The sequence below is a fragment of the Meles meles genome, chromosome 14 (assembly GCF_922984935.1).
Source record: "Meles meles chromosome 14, mMelMel3.1 paternal haplotype, whole genome shotgun sequence".
Taxonomy (NCBI): domain Eukaryota; kingdom Metazoa; phylum Chordata; class Mammalia; order Carnivora; family Mustelidae; genus Meles; species Meles meles.
Genome location: NC_060079.1, coordinates 27,405,834 through 27,426,358, shown reverse-complemented (window position 1 = coordinate 27,426,358; position 20,525 = coordinate 27,405,834). Strand labels below are relative to the sequence as shown.

The following is a 20,525-nucleotide window of genomic DNA, read 5'->3' as shown; positions in this document are numbered from 1 at the left end:
ATCCAGTTGCATGTACTCGGGTTTTACCTATTCAGAAACAGTGACCCAGGAAGTTGAGTAACTTCCGCAAACTTCCGCCTTTAAACAGGCAGTTGTAAATTTAGAGCTGGTCTTCTGCTCTCTGATTGGAGTGGTTTCTACTGTTGATTTGCTATCCCATGATCTTTTAAAATGTTTATAGTTACATGACAGCATTTCTACAAAAAACCCTATATCCTTTTGTTTAAAAAAAGTGTGAACGACACTGAAACTAATAAAAAACATTATTGTTATTTAAAGTAGTTATCGAAACATTCAACTTGATGGTCTCATTCTCGCAGTTCTCAGGAAGGATCAAGTTTTGAATGTAAACTGGAACCTCCGTAGAATTTTTCTTTGACTCGAACCTAAAGGAAACAGCACATAAAAGTTTTCTGGGCAGATTTCCGGCATTGTAGCACATGCAGATTGCCATGTACAGTAAAGAGTTTGAGGAAGAAAGAATGCAAGAGGCTTGTGGAATTGTTATCCGTTGAGGTTCTAAACATTCACGAAAAGCTTGTCTGTTATTTCCCTTCAGTAAGAGCGTGGGACTTCACGGTTTGCTCTGGCTTCTTAGCTCTCTCTTCAAAGGAAACAAAATTCTGTGTGTAGAGAATATGTTTATGTGAGTGCATGTATCTGCTTGTGTATAGATGCACATATGTGTTATATACACTATATATAACATGTACCTGTCATATATTGAATCCGTTTCTGTATGCAAAATCAAGTAAGCGATGCATTCACATTTCTAAAGGTACAGAAGGATGTATGGTGGGAGGGCTCTCCCTCCGACGCCCCTCCTCTGTGCAAGAAACCCTCTCTCCAGAAATGACCACTTCTACCCGTTCCTTTTGCAGCTTCTACAGATGATCTATTTTTATTTCCATATCTATTTACAACTCTGTAAATATTCATTTAAAAATACAAATACCATATACACGGTTCTATGCCAGGCTTTTTAAAGAAATGTATAACGTGTCTGGGAGGTTGTACCAGATCAGCACACATAAAGCTGCTTCGTTCATTTTAATGACTGCATTGTATCAGCACTGCATTATGGAGTATAGTGTTTAATATTACATTCCACCACATGAAATATTAATATTATGCTAGTATTTATCAATTTAATTTTAGTTTTATTTATATTTATTAATACCATATTAATATATAATCAGACCTCCACTGATGTTTAACTTGCTCCCTATCTTTTGCTCTTTTTTTTTTTTTAAAGATTTTATTTATTTGACAGAGAAATCACAAGAGAGGCAGGCAGAGAGAGAGGAAGGGAAGCAGGCTCTCTGCTGAGCAGAGAGCCCGATGCGGGACTCGATCCCAGGACCCTGAGATCATGACCTGAGCCGAAGGCAGCGGCTTAACCCACTGAGCCACCCAGGCGCCCCTGTTTTGCTCTTTCAAACCATGTTAAGAAATATGTCAGGGACGCCTGGGTGGCTCAGTGGGTTGAAGCCTCTGCCTTCAGCTCAGGTCATGATTCCAAGGTCCTGGGATCGAGCCCCGCATTGGGCTCTCTGCTCAGCAGGGAGCCTGCTTCCCCCTCTCTCTCTGCCTGCCTCTCTGCCTACTTGTGATCTCTGTCAAATAAATAAAATCTTTATAAAAAAAAACAACCCTTTTAAAAAAAATTTTATTTATTTACTTGACAGAGGGAGAGACAGCCCGGGAGGGAACACAAGCAGGGGGAGAGGGAGAGGGAGAAGCAGGCTTCCCACTGAGCAGGGAGCCCAATGCGGAGCTTGATCCCAGGACCCTGGGATCATGACCTGAGCCAAACGCAGACGCTTAGTAACTGAGCCACCCAGGTGCCCTTCACCAAACTTTTTGATACTTACTAGTCTAATGGGTGAAAAGTATTCTCCCATGTAGCTGTGATTTTTGTTGCTCTATTGTGAGTAAGGTTGATCATTTTTTCATATGCTTAAGAGCCACTTGTATTTCCTTTTCTGTGAGCCATCCGTTCTTTTTTCTTCCTTCCTTCCTTCCCTTCCTCCATGCCCTCCCTTCCTTCCTCTCCCACCTTCCTTGCTTCCTTCTGTCCTTTTTTTTTTCCCTGCGTTTCAGACTTCTTATCATTGACTGTATAAAAAATTAACCTGTTGGGCTTATGAACTGTAGGACTGCTCACCTGCCCCTCATTCCTTGATTGTCATGTATGTTTTTGGTGGAGTTTTGTTTGTTTTAGAATGCTGTAAGTTCTGTTTTAATGTGTTGAATTTATCAGTCTTGCATTATGCCATTCATAGGAAGACTTTCTCCATTCTAAAATCATAAACGCAAACTTCCCACGCATTGTCCCTGTGCTGTGATGGCTTCACTTTTTGAAGTTAGTCAATTAAGGGCAGCTGGTGGTTCAGAGAGTTAAGCATCTGCTTTCACCTCATACTCATAGTATGTTGATCTTTTCGTATACTGCTCAATTCCATTTGCTGATTTTTAAATTTAGGATTTACATAAGTATTTATGTAGAAGGGAGATGCGTAAGTAGTTTCTTTTTGTGTATTTTCTTTGTTAGGTGTTGGTATCAATATTATACCTTACTGTTTAAATAAGTATTTAGAGACTTTCCTTCTTTTACCTTGTGTGGAATAGCTTAAATTTTATCAGAATTGTCCCTTTAAACCTGCTTAGAATTCACCTCTGAAGCCATCTAGGTCTGTCTTTATTTATTTATGTATTTATTTCTCAGAAGAGTAGTCAGGAGGATAGCCCTTGGACTTCTATTTCATTATAGTATTGACCTATTTAAGTTTTCTGTGTTTTTTTTTTTTTTTTAAGGAGTGTGATTCCTTAAGTATATATGACATGACATTTAATAAACATCTTCAGGTCATACTGATTGAGTCCCTCTTGATGAAGGGTGATATCAGTAATGTTGACTTACTGTTTTTGACAGTGGTAGCCCTTTTCTCATGGTTGGTGTTCTACGGTATTTGACAGTTATGTCTGCCATTCCTAGATCTAGACATTAAGGACTGTCCCATTTTTTATCGTTGAGATGGTGGTTTTGTAAACCTTAATCTTTGCTTACACTGCTCTGTAGACCTCCATTATTATGGTCTTTGGTACACTTGAGGAAGGGAGCCCAGTTTTATGGCTGGTCACATGGCCTGCACATTGCCTGTCCTTAAGAGAGACACAGTTGATCTGTCTTGGACTTGTTCATTGTAGGTTCTCAGTTATTCCAGTGAATGCAATATTTATTTAGTATCTACTATGGGTGTGTTTGCAGAGGATATAATGTACCAAGAGACAACATATGTTATGAAAGCAAAATTGAATTAAATAAATATTATGGTAAATATATGTATTCAGAGAAGATTGAAGGATACAATTTTCATGCTTGCCTAGGGGAGAATGACTTTGAAATAATTTTTAGATAGGATGGAAAGTAAATATTGATTCAGTTACTCTTCTATTTGGCCTGTATTTATAAATTAATATAGAGATAAAACTGTTTTAGCAATATTTTTGCTTTCCCATATGAATTGGGTAATATGCCAGGAAAAAGAAATCAGCCCTGGAGTAACAGAGCTACAAGGAATGAAAATGCTCATCTACATTTAGATTATACTTATGTTAAAACATGTTAAGAAAAAAAAGTTTTGGTAGTGGATAATTGTACTGGGTCATGTTGAAGATTTATTGACAAAATACTCTTTCCTTTTCTCACAGATTTATCTAAAAACAGACTGGTCGAAGTCCCAATGGAATTGTGCCATTTCGTATCACTGGAAATTCTTAATCTGTATCATAATTGCATCAGAGTCATTCCCGAAGCCATCATTAATCTGCAGATGCTGACCTACTTAAACTTGAGGTAGGTTGACTTCTAAGGATTGTAATCAAATTCAGTGAAAAAAAACCCAATTAACTGTGCTTTCATTTCTATAAGTTTTTTTTTTCTCTTTGCAAATCCCTTTGATTATTTAAGAATATTTATTTATTTAAGATTATTATTTAAGATTATTTAAGAACTACCTTTCATAATAAATTAGTAAGGGTATTAATATTGTTTTTGGTGCTGGACTTTTCTGAGTATCAGTATAGCAAGATTTTTTTTTTTAACAGTAATTTATGTGGTATCATTTATACTTTTTTTTTTTTTTTTTTTGGTGCTTGGTATATTGTCTTCCTGTATCAATGTAGTTTTTGGAGGCGGAAGGCTAAAGGACATGAGGAAAGAACTTGAGGGTTGTGACAAATTGGGGCCTTGCTGGTCTTTGGGAATTTTTATACCTTTGGATTTGCTACTTAGTACTTAGTACTTAGAGCCTGTTCCCTTTTGGCCAAATTCAAGAGCACTGAGCAACTGCAGCAAGATACGAAGTTTGCTGTCTTTGACCCCATTCGATTAGGTCAGCATTTGCTGAGGACAGGCCAATGGGCTGTACTGATTCCCTAATTATGCACGCACAGTGAGCAGCCCTGAAGTTAAGAAAATCAGCTTTTATAAGGCCCAGGTTTTAGACTTTGTGCTGTAACTGTCCGCTGCTCTGGACAGATTTTGGTTCCTTGTCTCCTAAATCTTTGATTCACACAGGATGTCAGGAGAGAAATAGGAACCGTTAAATCGAATCTATCTCTACTATGAATGCAAGGTTCTAGAGTTCAAGCTGGAGCAAAGCCTCTACCCATGTCAATGGCATGATCTTGGTGTGTTAAGACCAGCACCTGATTAGCAGGACTGGTGTAGTGTCACAAACATGCCAAACATGCAAAATCCCCAATGAACCAGAGGGAGCCATTAAATTATGATAATAATGTCCTTTTTTTTTTTTTTTTTGGTTTGTTGGTTGGCTTATGGTTGGCCACTGAGAGTTGGGGTCTTCTCTTGCCTTCTTTGCAGTCAAAAATGAATTTCCACTGCATTTCATTAGGTGTGCATATCCTTCTTGAGAGTGAAAAAACAATCTTCGTCATGTTCTGAAGTGGGTTCGTGAGTAGGATGTGTAAGTTACTATTAGCATAGCCAGAGGCTTTTAGAACTACCTTCCACTTCTCGGGGTTTCCAGTTCATCTGACCCTTTTGAGTTTCCCTGAATAAGACAATGTAAATTATTTCTGCAACAGCACACTGTTCATTACCTTGGAGTTGACTGATGGAGCCAATGGAGTGGTGTCTGTCGGGTTTGGTTCACGATTTCGCTGAATCATCTGCCCTCTAATTCAAACCTGCATAGAGGCAGTATCCCAAGAGCGCATGCAGTTGGTGTGTTTAATTACCTAGGTCTGTCCTGCTGTGACGCTTTTTACCTCCAGCAGTCCTCCGTGCAACGCGTGGGGAGATGTAAGTGTGCACTGTTACACGAAGTCCATACACAATGAGAAGCTGCTGGGTATAGATGAGCTCTCTCTTCTGGTATGATACGAACTATAAAATTCTACGAACGTGAGGTAATCTCAACTTAACATTTATATTATGCTTTAAAAGCACTAATATGATTGGTTTTGGTGTGATGATTTTCGCGTTGGACTCAGTCGAGAGTAGAATACTACTGCTATCTTCAGATGGTAGGAAGGGTATATTGAAGTGTGGGTCTCAGGATCCTGTAGTGCAAGAACAGAGAGAGCCATTGGGACTGAGGATGCTGAAGAGGAACCGTGTGGGTGTATTGTAAACAATTTTTGGTGAATTCCTAGGTGATAAGAAGAAAAAATAGATAAAGGGACTGTTGAAGCTCTTTTTTTTTTTTTTTTCTCCCTGTTGAAGCTCTTTAAGCAGTGTTTTCTGTTTAATTCCTTGTTTGCCTCTATCTTTTCTTCCCTTTCTATAGGTCACTTTTATTCTGTGTTTTCTTTGCTCACATCTCTACTTTAATATTACTGTGCTTTAAGCCATATTCTGTAGTGTTGAATCCTGATTCTTCAAAGGAATTGATAACTACATGAAGAATTTAAAAATATATTATCTCTTTCTTTTCAGAGGAGTTCTATCAGGGTATATGAAAAATGTAGGCACATCTTTGGGGTGTCTGGGTAGCTCAGTCAGTTAAGCAACCAAATCTTGATTTTGGTTCAGATCATGATCTCAGGGTCATGAGATTGAGCCCCTTGAAGGGCTCCATACTAGGCATGGGGCCTCCTTAAGATTCTCTCTCTCCCTCTCCTTCTGCCCCCCTCTCTGCTCATGTACTCTCTCTCTCTCCCTAAAAAGAAGGAAGGAAGGAAGGCAGGCAGGCATATGTATATCCTCTAAACTCTTTCAAAGACAAGTTATACACACACACATACACACACACACACGTAATTATTTTTGATACCTCTTTTGAGTTTATTCATGAATATAAATGTGTAACATAAAATAATAACATAGGGCAAGCTTTGAAGTGACCATGAAGATGGCAGCTTGTTCAACTCTAAAGCCTTTCACTCCTGATTTATAGGTTTGGTGGGAACATGTTTTCTGAGAATTGGACCCTTGGAACTGAGTTATTTCTCTGTTTGATAGTGATTTGAAGTGGAATATTTTATTTGTCTAAAGAATCCATTATTGCTTATAAAATAGTAGACGACTGTCACATCTGGTTATTTGCAGGTATGTAATAATGTCTAGAAAATACCAGTGGCATCTAATGAAATTGTTAACTCTTCTAAGATGCTGAGCGATGACATTCTCATGATAGTGGTGTCTTTGTGAGTTCTTTCTGTCTCAAACTCGTACCCCACTTCCAGCCACCCTCCAGCTGCTAACCAGGGGGACATGTAGAATATTGTCCTTGTGTGTGATCATGATATATGTCCTCTCCTCGATATCAAGGACCGGGTGTTACGGCCTTCTCAGGTCTTTTCTGCCTGTCATAAGAATTAAGTCAGTGGGAGTGCCTGGGTGGCTCAGTGGATTAAGCCTCTGCCTTCGAATCGGGTCGTGATTCCAGGGTCCTGGAATCGAGCCCCGCATCGGGCTCTCTGCTCTGCTGAGAGCCTACTTCCTCCTCTCTCTCTGCCTGCCTCTCTGCCTACTTGTGATCACTGTCTGTCAAATAAATAAATAAAATCTTAAAAAAAAAAAGAATTAAGTCAGTGAAATAATATGTATCTCTTCTTGGGTGTGGTGGAGGGGCATGGTGGACTCTGGTTAACCTGAGCCTCTGGAGAAGAGGCTGCCAATTGGTTTACTTGAAAAGGAAACAGAGGGACTCAGGATGCTGCAGTCATACTAACTCATAGATGAATTACCAGGTTGTCTTCAGTGCAGTTGTTTTTTTTTTTTCCCCTGTGATAAGTTGCATACTCTGCCAAGGAAAGGAGCTTATGCTCTAGACAAAAGCATATCATCAAATCATGGCATTATCACCAATTTAGATGTATCAGAGAAAATCTGTAAGTTTCAAAAAGTTAAAAACGAAATTGCTTTTAGGCATACACTTAAGGTAGACTGTGTCAACCATAGCATGTTCTGAAACAGCTTTAACAAATAGGCAAGTTCATCAGGTTTTATAAATAAGTACCTGAAAATACTTTCTCTTTTGTGGTACTTAGGGGTTTTTCCTCTTGTTTCTTTTTTTTTTTTTTAATATTTTATTTATTTGACAGAAATCACAACTAGTCAGAGAGGCAGGCGGAGAGAGAGGAGGAAGCAGGCTCCCTTTCCTCTTGTTTCTATTAACTACGAATAAAGAGCTGTGGGATAAAGTAATGCGGAGAAACTGCTTTTCCAATGTTCACAGATTTCATATTTCTTTCTTTCTTTTTATTTTTTTAAGATTTTATTTATTTATTTGACAGACAGAGATCACAAGTAGGCAGAGAGGCAGGCAGAGAGAGAGAGGGAGGAAGCAGGCTTCCTGCTGAGCAGAGAGCCCGATGCGGGGCTCGATCCCAGGACCTTGGTATCATGACCTGAGCCGAAGGCAGAGGCTTTAACCCACTGAGCCACCCAGGTGCCCCCAGATTTCCCATTTCTATACTTAAAATTAAACGTGGTCTTGCTGTATTTTTAGTCTTTTCTCTTAATAAGTCACATGTGGAAATCGCTAGTTTTGTAGGTTTCAAAGCAGGCGGGATGCTGTGTGATGCTACTGTGAGCGATAGTGGGTATTCTGGTGGGTTAAGCAACCAGAAGTATTTGATGGTCACGGTGATACCGATGACAATGAAGCTGATGGTGGAGGTGGTGATATGCCCCTGCCTATACGGCTTCTCGGCTGATGGGATCTCTCACAGATGCTATCTTTAAATGCCAGATGGCTACTTAGTGCCAGAAACCCAAGTCCTGTCTTAGACCAGAGATGGGTTTCATTAGCACTTGCAAAATAAAACCCTTTGCTGTGCAATACAGTGAAAAACACTTCGGCGTTTTCCCACACGGTAGGAATGTCAGACTCGTGGAAAACACTACTTTATTGCTGTTTACGTAGCCTGAGTTTGAAGGCTCTGGGCTTTTCATCTTTGCGTCTTGGTATTCACAACAAAAGGTTATGTGTGTTTAGTGTAGGTGCCACTGTGTTTCTTCCTGTTGTAAAGTGTCTTAATCCCAGAAATGTGGCCAAGAACAATAAAAATGATTAAGCAAGACCTGTTCCTACATAGGAACAAACAGTTGGAAACTGAGCGCCACAGGAAAGCCGTATTACAAAGTTTAAAATCTATTTTAAGGTGCTGGAGAGGTTGCTGATGATGAGACCCATGAAGAAATGGTACCTCGGTAAAATAGAATCACCCAAGGCAGCAAAACTCTTGGCTAGGACCAGAGATGTGCGATGAGTCTTAGAGTAAGGACTTCAGTTTTTGAAAAGTTAGGTCTTAGAGAGGTTCAGGAATAGAAGCTACTAAAAAATGAAAGTTCTTTACAGCATTTGATCGTACTACTTCCAGAACTCTTGGTGAGTGGTTTTAGTTCCTGACAGTGAAACACAGCACAGGAGCTGGATTCTTCTTTAGAAGCCCCTGGGGCACGTAGGTGGCTCAGTCTGTTAAGCATCTGACTCTTGGTTTCCGCTCAGGTCATGATCTCAGGCTCTTGAGATCGAGCCCCGCTTTGGGCTCTGTGCTCAGCACAGAGTCTGCTTGCCTCTCTCCCACTGTTCCTCCCCCTGCACTCTCTCTCTCTCAAATAAATAAATAAAATCTTAAAAAAAAAAAAATTAAAAAGGAGCTCCTGTCTCTAGGAGTAGTTTCTGAGGCATTGCCTATAAAGAAAAGGGCAGCCTATTGATCAAAATGTTATCACACCATAAAAGGAATCTGGTTTGGATGCTTTTTCTGAAGCCTGGCATCCTTTTTGGCTGCTAAACAATGTGCAGAAAGAGCCAAGTTCCTGATCGCCATGTAACCTGTATCCCCACATTCCTTTGGGGGGGTCATTCTGAGAAATAATCTTTAATCCTAAGAACATCTTGCTATTTGAAAGATCGGAGGAGCACCTAGCATATAAGAGTTGTCTCAGAAAGCACAGATTTTATGTATTTGTTGTAAACGCAAAATTGATTTTCTTTATTCTTAAGAATTTTAGTTTTATCCCCAAGAAACGCACCTCTCCTTGCACTGATGTTTCTGAAGAGGGTCTCAATTGTGAGATAGCACTTATTCTTTCTAGAAACTGAGAGAATTGATGGTGTTTTCCTACCCTGGAAAAGGGGAGGCGTTTTGTTCAATTCAACACAAACTTCTATCCCAAATCCTTTTATGAAGAACTTACTGTATTTTCAAAGGGAAAATGATATATTTTGGACTGGTCTGGGGTAGCTAGGTTGTGTTCTTTGAAATGACAGATCAGAAGGAAGATACCAAAACACGGTGAACCATGTTGGAATTTGGAAGCATCATCTTAAAATTTGAAAATGTTTTTTGTAGAATGTGATAGTTGGAAGTGACCACTGGGTCATTGTTTGCACAAGCAGCAGTGTGTGTGTTAAGCCTTGTTTTTTCTAGTGTGCTCACTGAGCATTTGTTCTCAAGGCAGAACCTAGAGACAGTTGGCCCTAAAAATTTATATTTTGCAGTGCCTATAAAATTATGTACATTGGCATTGGTAGCTGATGGGTTTTGCTAAACGTGAATGAGTTAATAGTAGGATATTTCTTACCAGATTCCATTCCTTTTAGTAGAGTTCATACTTGGCAAGACTTCCAAAGAGGCTTTTTCCATTATACATGTCACCTGATCACAGATGTTGTTTTAGATCAGTGTTTGTATTAAACAGAGGAACAGAGAGACACAAAGGGGACATTATGGCTTTGATGGCTAGAGCACTGTCAGAATGTGTTGTTTTTTTCAGGTCCATTTCTGATCTTAATGGAGCTCTTAAGATCTTTGTGCTGCAGATTTTCCCTCCAAAAATGGGGTCAATACCTACTCCTAATTGACTATACAGATGTTTTGTTTATAGTAATTCTCAGAGTTTTTTCTGCAAGCCCAAATGAACAAGATGCAAGTTTCTAACTAGACAGATGAAGACCCTTTGAAACATTGCCATGCCATCAACAATCAACTTATTCTATTTCCTCTAAGAACACTACAGTTTGCCAGGTCCTATAACAAGTACTGTCATCAAGAAGAGGGAACGAGAGGGGCGCCTGGGTGGCTCAGCGGGTTAAAGCCTCTGCCTTCAGCTCAGGTCATGATCCCAGGGTCCTGGGATCGAGCCCTGCGTCGGGCTCTCTGCTCCGCAGGGAGCCTGCTTCCTCCTCTCTCTCTCTCTCTGTCTGCCTCTCTGCCTACTTGTGATCTCTATCTGTCAAATAAATAAATCTTAAAAAAAAAAAAGAAAGAAAGAAGAGGGAACGAGAAAAGGAGTGTATACGCAACGAGGAGGGTGTGGATTTTTGGAATCTTCTTCTTCATCATCATCATCTCTTAATAGCCAAATAGGATTTAGCTGATACACCGTCATATTGTCCTTCAACAACCCTTTACTTTAGGTGGGAAACAGGAAAGTGATTTATCCCCAAGCCACACCAGTTCACACATAAGAATAGTAGAAATTAGTGGAATTTATTTCTGCGGCATTTATAGTTTGCCTCGCATTTTCACTTTTGTTACCTTGTCTAACATTAATAATGCTTGATTGCATTCCTTGCCCTTTGGGAGAGTTTCATAGTCTTAAAAATAGTTGTTAGAGAATTGTCCAGGAGACCAACCTATATATTTAAATAAGGGAGGACTTTTTAAATTTTAAAAAATTTCTACTGTATCTGTAGTTGGTTTGCCTTTCTAATTCCTGGTGCTGTGAATTTGTGTTTTCCTTTATTCATTTTTTTTAAAGTTTGTTTTGATTGTGTATGTTTTTGTCAGATCAACTTTTAATTTTAGTGACCAACTTTTTTAGGTTTTTATTTTCTATTTTATTAGTTTTCAATTTTTATCTATCAGATTTCCATCTGTCTGTTTTCTTATATGTTTTTTCTTTTTCTAATTTCTGGAGTTTGAGATGTGTGTTCATTAATCTCTGTTTATTTTTTTTCCTCATAGGAGCATTTAATATTATGGATTTCCCTCTGTGTAGCACTTTAGCTCATTCCTTAAAGTTGTGATTTGTCGTATTCTTAAGCTCATCCTTAAAACTTTTCTAATTTTCAGTATTCTTTTTTTATTTATTTTTTTTAAAAGATTTTATTTATTTATTAGACACAGCAAGAGAGGGAACACAAGCAGGGGGAGTGGGGGAGGAAGAAGCAGGCTTTCTGCTCAGCAGGAAGCCCAATGTGGGGCTAGATCCCAGGACCCTGGGATCATGACCTGAGCTGAAGGCAGACTGTTAACGACTGAGCCACCCAGGTGCCCCTAATTTTCAGGATTTCTTCTCTGACTCATGAGTTTGCTAGAATAGATTTTTAAAGTTACCTTTTAAGATTGATTTTTAATATTAGTGCATTGCATTTTGGGAATATTTTATTTGATGTCGATTCTTTACATTAATTGAGATGTATGTTATAGCCTGTGCATAGTAAATATTCCATGTGTGCTTGAGAAGAATGCATGTCCTTCTAAGTGTTGTATGTGGATTCCAGTAAAGCCATTAAGTATAACTTTTTAATTTGGAAGCTCACATCTTTTTACCCCAAAACATCTTTTGTCTGCTTCATATATATCTGTTACTGAGAGATGTGCTTTAAGCAAAATAGGATGATTATAGATTTGCTTTTCCCCTGTAATTCCATCAATTCTTTATGTATTTTAAGACCAAGTTATAGGCCAAGTATTTTGAGCCCAAGTTCAAAATTATATGTCTTTCTTGCAAACTGCAGGTTTTATCATTGTGTAGTGATTCACTTTATCCTGAGAATGCTTTTTTTTAACTTACCGTCTATTGTATATGAAATTAATACTTACGTCTTAGCATTTCTTAGAGGCTTTTGCTCGCACATATTTTTTCATTTTTTTCATCTTCAATCTTTCAACCTTAGTTTCAGTATGTATGTATGTGGATTTACATTTTTCTTTTTCTTTTTTTTTTTAATGAAGATTATTATTGCCATTCCCTCCCCCACCCCGACCTTTCCTCCCTTCTATTGACTATTCCAAGTTTTATTTATTCTATTTTTTTTCTTCCTCTGGTTTAGAGGTTAGTCATTATATCTTTAGACTTTGAATTGAAAGGTTGCTTACATAAATTGTTACCATGAATATTTGACTTACAAAAGCCTGCAGGTAAAGGTAAAAAATACCTCTTCCATCCTCCTTAAAGTAACAATGTTCGTAGAAAGCTTAAATTGCAAGTGTCCCTCTGCAAACTTGTGTATAATTTTTATTCTATATTTTAGGTCCATCTTGCTTTTTACTTTGAATTGAGTCAACTGATACTTATTTGTACTTACCTATATATATATACATATATATATATATGTTTTTTGTTTTTGTTTTTTTTAACCAGATTTTCTGCTTTTTCATCTCACTCTTTTTAGGTTCAATCTCCTTCTTTTTAACATGCATTCTTAAGAAGTTTATTCGGTAATGGTATGCTTATGGTAAATACAGTCTTTTCCTGAACTATCTTTTCCCCTCATTCTTGAAAGAAGATTCAATTCTTAGGATAAAATTTTAGGTTGTATTAGTGTAATAATTTCAAGTTGCAGTTCTTTTCTATTGTATTTCAAAGATAGTATGTTTTCTGACCTCTGTTTTGCTATAAAGCAATCTTTTGCTAGGTTAAATGTTTTAGGCTTGTAAAGCATTTTCCATGCTTTTCCTTTTGATTTCTCCCCATATCTTCTTTTTATCTTTTGTTGCTCTATATTTTTTGCTATAAAATGTATAGGTATATTGTTTTGGTTTACCTAGCTATAAACTTTGTTTTGGTGAGTCTGAGGATTCATGTCTTTCATCAACCCTAGAAAAATTTTAGTCATTGTCTTCTTTCCTATTGCTCCTTCCTCCATTTTTTTATTATTTCTGCCTTCTTTGGGTATTCCCTATTAGTTACCTTCGATCTTTCATCCTTCTTTTCTTAGTATCTTATATAGTTCTCAGTTCTTTATATTTGAGGTAGTTGTCAAACATGAAAATGCATTTAAGCATATTGAGAAGTATAGTAATTCTTTGAAAGCAGGAAAAATTGTAGTACTGTGGGCTCCTCAATTGAAAAGACTCCCAGTGATTGGAGTGTGTAGCACAAGAACTCTGTATTTTGGCTTATTACTGAGATCTGATGCACTCTCTTACCCTTACAATGGTATACTTTGTTGGTTGGCTAAAGACAAACTTTCACTTGGTACTAAATTTCTATGAGTTAAGTTATTTTATTATAAAATAAATTGAGAACAAGTCTTAAAGCCTTTGACCCATGAAACTGGAACTTATGAGAGTTTGACTTTTTTATTTTTTTTAATATTTTATTTATTTATTTGACTGACAGAGATCACAAGTAGACAGAAATGCAGGGGGAAGCAGGCTCCCCACTGAGGAAAGAGCCCGATGCAGGGCTCCATCCCAGGACGCTGGGATCATGACCTGAGCTGAAGGCAGAGGCTTTAACCCACTAAGCCACCCAGGTGCTGGGAGAGTTTGACTTCTTAATCTTCAGTCCTTTCTTTGTTGACTTTGTTGACTTTCTTTGTCTGCCTTTCCTGTCTTGTCACATCCTCCATGCCTTCTTCCCTGGTGTCTTAAATTGAGGGTCAGATGGAATTAGCGCTTTATAAAGGTGAGTAGATTTTGACTGCAGTCTGGAGGCCTAAGGGCTACGCCAGGGCTTCACTTTGGTTTTCTTGGTGTTCTTATTTGCTTGTTAGTGACAATTACAGTAACAGGGCAAATACAAAAGTTTTTATAAGAGTTGCTTTTGAGAAAAGAGACGCAGTATTTTTTTTTTCTCAGCTTCCCAATTCAAATCTAGATGCATGGTTTCATTTTCAAAGGAAAAAAAACACATGCTATCATAGCTGGAAAACTGTAGAATATGTTATTAATAATATTATCTTAATTCTGAAAAGAATGCTAGTGCTCAGAGCTCAAGGAGGGGAAATCTTGACAAAATAATGTAGCCAAGAGTTTCAGCGTATGTGATAGTCCTAAATAGCACTTTTCTGCAGTAGATAAATTAAGTCAAGAATAAATGCATATTCTGTGGTTCTTTATCTAGAAGCATTCAAGGGATTGAGTGTTTAGGCAACAAAGGGTATAATTGGGATGTGAGCAGTTGATTCTATGCGGCTTTTTTTTTTTTTTTTTAAATCTCTTGCCATTTCCTGGAACACCTTTCCACTCTCTGGACCAGATGGACTGTGAGGATAGATGGAATGAGATAATCTCTTTGAACAGTGAGAAAATAACCAGAAGATTTGGGTCACTTTCAGGGTTGGATCATGTGGAACTATGTTATCTATTAATCTAAGCATATCCACCTTAACCTCATAAAATCAGGCAGTGGTTTTCTGATACTTCATTTGGCAAGCCAAGGCAGAAAGGAATGTGAAAATAACATAAGAAAATTGACCCGTTCTACTCAGTGATTAATTTGTCTGTTCATGAATAGAGAATAAAGGATCTGGAGAAAAGTTACCTGCCAGACTCCATTGAAGAAAAAAGTTGTTTATTTCTAACATCAGTGATGCCATTGGATCAATTAAGGAATAAGTAGAACATCGTTTCCTCAGAGTATGTTTTATAGAAAAATGTTCTGTTGGATATAGGTATACTTAAACACACACACACACACACACACACACACACAAAACCATGTATTGTACTAATCCGCACTGTGTATCTCCAAGCAACACAGAGCTCTTCCCCCCACCCTTTTTTTTTTTTTGGTGAGGCCTACCTATTAGCATCTCCCAGGGTGGTGCTTTCCAAAACATCAGTTTGTAAACACTAACTTAGAAGAATTTTTATCACCCATTCACTCCCTTAAGAACTGAACGCATGCCTAAAAGAGGATGAGGTTAAAAAATGTGTTCCCATCTTGTTTCATTTGGGATCCGGAGGGAGACAAACCATAAGAGACTCTTAATCCCACAAAACAAAGTGAGGGTTGCTGGGGGGTGGGTTATGGACATTGGGGAGGGTATGTGCTATGGTGAGTGCTGTGAAGTATGTAAGCCTAATGATTCACAGACCTGTACCCCAGGGGCAAATAATACATTATATGTTAATAAAAATCACTAAAAAAAAGGTATGTTCCCTACATAATGTTATATTCAGTGGCCAGTAATCTGTATGGGCTAGACGTATTGAAGGGAAAAATGAAATATAAGTAGAAGACAGAAGGGCCCAGGAAACACTAAAGCATAAAGTGTGTTACACAGAGCTGACATCCAAGCTGATTTATTTTTTAATTAGTACTTCTATATATATATATTTGTTTATTATTATTTATTAGTTATCAAGTAAAATTTATAATTTTTTGAGAGAAAATTAAGTAGTGCAAAGCACAAACAAATATATCAGTCGTTCACACCAGTACTCAAACAGTTGTTAATACTTTGTGATGTGTGCTTATGAGACTTTTCTTTTTCCCAGAACCCCCCCGCCTTTTTTTATAGGATTGAACTTTTTTTGTAGGGGATGAGAGGATTTTTTTTTTTTTCAGAGGTTCTGAGAGCTCAATATTATATAATGAAGAAAAGAATGACCTTGACCAGAAGTCTGAAGCAGCTGAAAGAGTCTTTAAATCATCTGCACTGAAATTTTGTTGTAGAAATGCCACATCCCTATAGTTGAAATAATCACCCATTAAAGGATAATTCTTTTAAAAAGGTAAAATCAGGACTCTCATACAAATATGACATCCATCAAAGATTGTATATAATTCATTAATTACCGAAGGAGCCAGTAAGATGTTATAGCCTGTTTGAGGGAGACTTCACGCTCGTGCGCACATGCCCACACACTAGTGGGCTGGCAGAGATGAATTTATGAACAGCTGCAAGAGCACCGTCATCATTTGCAGTTCCACCATACTCGCCACAATTTGTCTGTGCTTCTGTGTACTAAAATTATTTGCCTTACTGTCAGTTTTCAGTTTTACAACAAATTAAGATAGCTCAAAGACGATGAAAGGCAGAGATAACCTGGAAGGGTATATTAGACAAGAACCTGCGCACTTCTGCCCATTTCAAAGTCAATCACAGTTTGCCTAATATACTAAATAATTCCATTTACATCACTGTATGTAAGAATTGTGCAGCTTAATGAACTATAAAAAGAAGAAAAATATAAGCAATGATATTTGCTGGGGATTGCGAAATTCTTTTTCCAACAGCCTGTGTCCCAAAGACTGTGAGAGGCTCTGTGCGGGCAGGTGTGTGGTAGGGCAGGACTGAGGGGAGCGTGTGCTCTGAGGGCAGCACGTGGACCTTTGTCTGGCTAGGCATTCGAATGGGTGGCCTTCAGGGAACGTAAGTAAACTGTTAGAAGTAGTGCATCCTCCCTCCTGTACATTAATCCGAGGGCGAGACCACTGTGACCTCTGTACCAAGAGGAGAGAACAGCCTAGAATCTTCCACAGAGACAACTTTTGAGCAGTTGACAGTGGGGCCCAAAGTCTGCAGACCCTTGTTTACAGAGTTGTTAGGGTGAGCCAGGCATCTTTCAGTCCCCCTTACAAGAGAGCATCCATAAAGGAAGTCTCACTTTATTTGCTAAGAGTCACTAATTTTTTATCTTACGTCTTGAGAAACCCAGTAGGAAATACCTGCTGCTACAGAATTTTTAAAATAAATGTCTAGTGTTCAAGTGGGACATCAGCTCAGAGAGATGTTGCCTAATCCTGTGAAGGGCTGGGTTTTAGGATTCATATCCATTTCATATTTTCTCTGAGTTTAGAACAGGTTCTTGATCAGAACAGGCTCTCAGAAGTTTAGAAAAATAATTGGCTTCCTGTCAGTGTTTGACACCATGCCACCATCCTTCCTGGATTTGGTCACAGGCTTTCCTGCTTGCTTTTCTGTGTCTTTCTGTCTCTTCTTTATTTCCCTATCTGGGTTTTCTTTCTCTTTCTGCACCTTATCACTAGAATTCCACAAAGGTCAATCTTTGGTCCTTAAATCTTCTCTCTCAGACCCATGCCTCAGGTGTCTCAAATACATCCTCTCTCCCTGTTTCCCGATTGCCAAAAATTCAGGTCCTCTTAGATGCTTATTGACTCCTCAAAATTGAGCATCTGCTAAACTAAGCTCATTTTCTTCTTTCCCAAATTAGCATCCTTGTTCCTGTCCATGCTCCCAGTTTTCTCCAGCCCCCTAGCTTGGAACCTCAGAAATTATCTTTGACCCTGTTCTCCACCCTTTTTCATAGAAATTAATCATTGAACGACCAGTCTAGCATCTCATTGCCTCCTGCTTGAATCTGAGGTCCTCCTCCTACTATTTCCCGGGTTTCCCTTCACTTTATATTCCAAAGTCAATGAAAATAGGCAGTGTTGTATTGAAGAAGATCACAGAGATTACTATGAAGCCTAGCCTACCTAGTTTCAAACCACACATCACAGAGCACGAGCTAGGCAATTTGGAACAAGTTCTTTAAACTCTCTGAACAATATCAGTTTTTGTATCTGAAAGGTCGGGGGGTCAATGGTTCTATTACATGACTGTTGCTTATATTACATGACTGTTGTGAATATAAATAAAATAATAGTTGTCTAAGTGCCTAGCACAGTGCTTTATATGTCATAACTACCCAAGAAATGTTTCTGGAATTGTCTAATCAGGTTTTACAGTGTGCTATGTCACATCTATTGCCATCTGGGTTAAGACAAAGAGTGCAGAAGATCTAGTGAAGAAAGTGGATTTTCTAGTATTGTTAGTAACGTGGATAGGTGCTGATTTGTAAAAGTATTAGAGCAGTTAAATGGAACCTTGTTGTTATAGGCTGTCGGGTTACATGACAGGAGCTCTCTGAAGACTCATTTTCTTGGAAGAATAAGTAGGAAAAAAGAAGGATGTATATAGACTGATATCCATACAATTAATTCCACCTGCATTTAAAAATTCCTAGAAATAGATAAAGAGACATATGTCTTTAAATGATAGACAAAATGTTCAAAAATGTTCAGGCATCTTAAATCTTACTATGAATATTTTGTATTCACTCAGAGTCCCTGGGTAGAATATTTTGTATTCACTCAGGGCTCCAGGGTCCCTCTGCCTAACTTGATCTGGGCAGCTTGTTCTCCTCTAAGTCAGTATGGATATCCCTTTCCTTTTGGGTGGAGGAAAAATGTCAAAGTAACATTTGGCTTGGTGGAGTTGCATGGAGGAGAAGGTGGGTAAGGTAGGCATCCTTGCCTGGTGATAGGAAGCTAGTGTCCATTCTACTTGGAACGTGGCTCCAAAAGTGGGAGAATTATCTTCAGTGCCAAGACATTTTTCTTAGCCATTTGGTGGTGGTTTCCCTGGGTGCCAGCAATAGTGTTTTGCAGAGTGGTGTTTTTCAAGACATAGAGCTCAGGCCTCTACAGTCTTAATACTTTTTATTTTGTTTATTATTATTATTTTTTAAGTAGCTCCAATGCAGGGCTTGAACTTATAGCCCTGAGATCAAGACCTGAGGTGAGATTAAGAGTTGGATGCTTAACCAAACTGAGCCATCCCGGTGCCACAATAGTCTTTTTTTTAAGATTCTATTCATTTATTTGACAGAGAGAGAGATCACAAGTAGGCAGAGAGGCAGGCAGAGAGAGAGGGGGAAGCAGGCTCCCTGCTGAGCAGAGAGCCCGATGTGGGCTCGATCCCAGGACTCTGGGATCATACCCTGAGGTGAAGGCAGAGTCCCTAACCCACTAAGCCACCCACGCACCCCCCACAATAGTCTTAATACTTAAAACCCCAAGTCTACATTCTTGCCTCTGAAGGTCTTTGGCAATTAATATTCTTGGCTGGCATCTGATACTGCATTCTCTCTGACTATCCAGTGCTTCCGTGATTTAGAACACTTAGCTCCATTTTAGAGTGAAGGGAGGGCATGATAAAATATTAAAGAGGAAATTTGAGGTCACAGTTTTTAGAGCCTCATCCTTTAAGAAATGACGAACTCTGAGGGAACAAAAAAAAGGACAGGAAGTAACTAAGAAGGGGTGAGTTATCAATAATTACATTTGAAATCTAATTACAGACATCAGCAGTGGTGGTTGCCGGCCATGGAGAGTATAAAAAAGCGGAGTATTTCAAGCCAGGCTTTATTTATACTCAGGAGGAGACTGATAGGCTGTTATTGTGGGAACCGGCTTCAGCTGCAGTGGCCAAATATGGTGCAGGTATGCACGCGCAAAGGCACAGCAGAAGGGCTGGTGCAGCCACTGGCCCGAGCTCTGAGCTGCTGTAGACGCTCCCTTTTTGCTTCTTGCTGCTCTTTTGGTTCTCCTTTCTGCAGCTGACTGCTTTGCTTCTCCAGACATGGCCTTCACGCGTGTAGAATGGGAAATGGATCGGTACATAGTGCTTAACAGCTGGTTCCCGATGCAGGTTTGGAAGGATGATTCTGCGTTGCTGGTCTCGAAGCATTTGAAGTTTTCTGGTGATGGTCACCCCCAAGTTGCAGACAGCATGAGTGCTTTCAAAGTTCAGGTTCAGTGTGGCCGCCCACATGTCACGCACGCCCGAAATCTCAATCGCACCACTGCTTTACAGACCTCATGTCAAACAGGGTGAACATGATAGTCGGGTAATTTGTATTTGTAGCATTAAAGACTGCCAGAACATCCCAGGCAACGTGAAGCGAGGTGCTGGTGGTTGTTGGGAGGAGTCTCAGGCATCTGCGGATGGTGGGAACACAGGGGGAGGACAGGCCATGAAGGGGAAGTACTCTGTCACCAGGGGAAGAGAGGGTGAGACATTTTGCCGTGGTGGGTTTTTCAGAGTGGAGCCAGCAAGAAAAAGGAAATGGTTCTCTATAGATACTGTTCACTGATGTGTGTGTGTAATAAAGACCATTAACAGCCAAGTGTTATATGCAAAAGAGAAAAAAAAAACATAAAAATGTTACTCTGCCTTGAATGAAAGGTGAACAGGATGTGCAGAAAAACAAAACAAAAACAAACAAAAAAGAACAGCCCATAAACACAAAATTAAGTGAGATGTCCTTGGAAAGGACACACACCACACACAGAA

At 38.9% G+C, this 20,525-nt stretch overlaps 1 protein-coding gene across 4 annotated transcripts in view; it reads left to right on the top strand.

Annotated features, from left to right (window-relative positions):
• Positions 1-20,525, top strand: part of LRCH1 (leucine rich repeats and calponin homology domain containing 1) — a 194,882-nt gene that overhangs the window by 91,893 nt on the left and 82,464 nt on the right. For all 4 annotated transcript variants that reach the window (XM_045977953.1, XM_045977952.1, XM_045977954.1 and 1 more), the window contains exon 2: positions 3,715-3,859. In XM_045977953.1, coding sequence (XP_045833909.1) covers positions 3,715-3,859 — 145 coding nt within the window. The remainder of the gene's footprint in view (positions 1-3,714; positions 3,860-20,525) is intronic.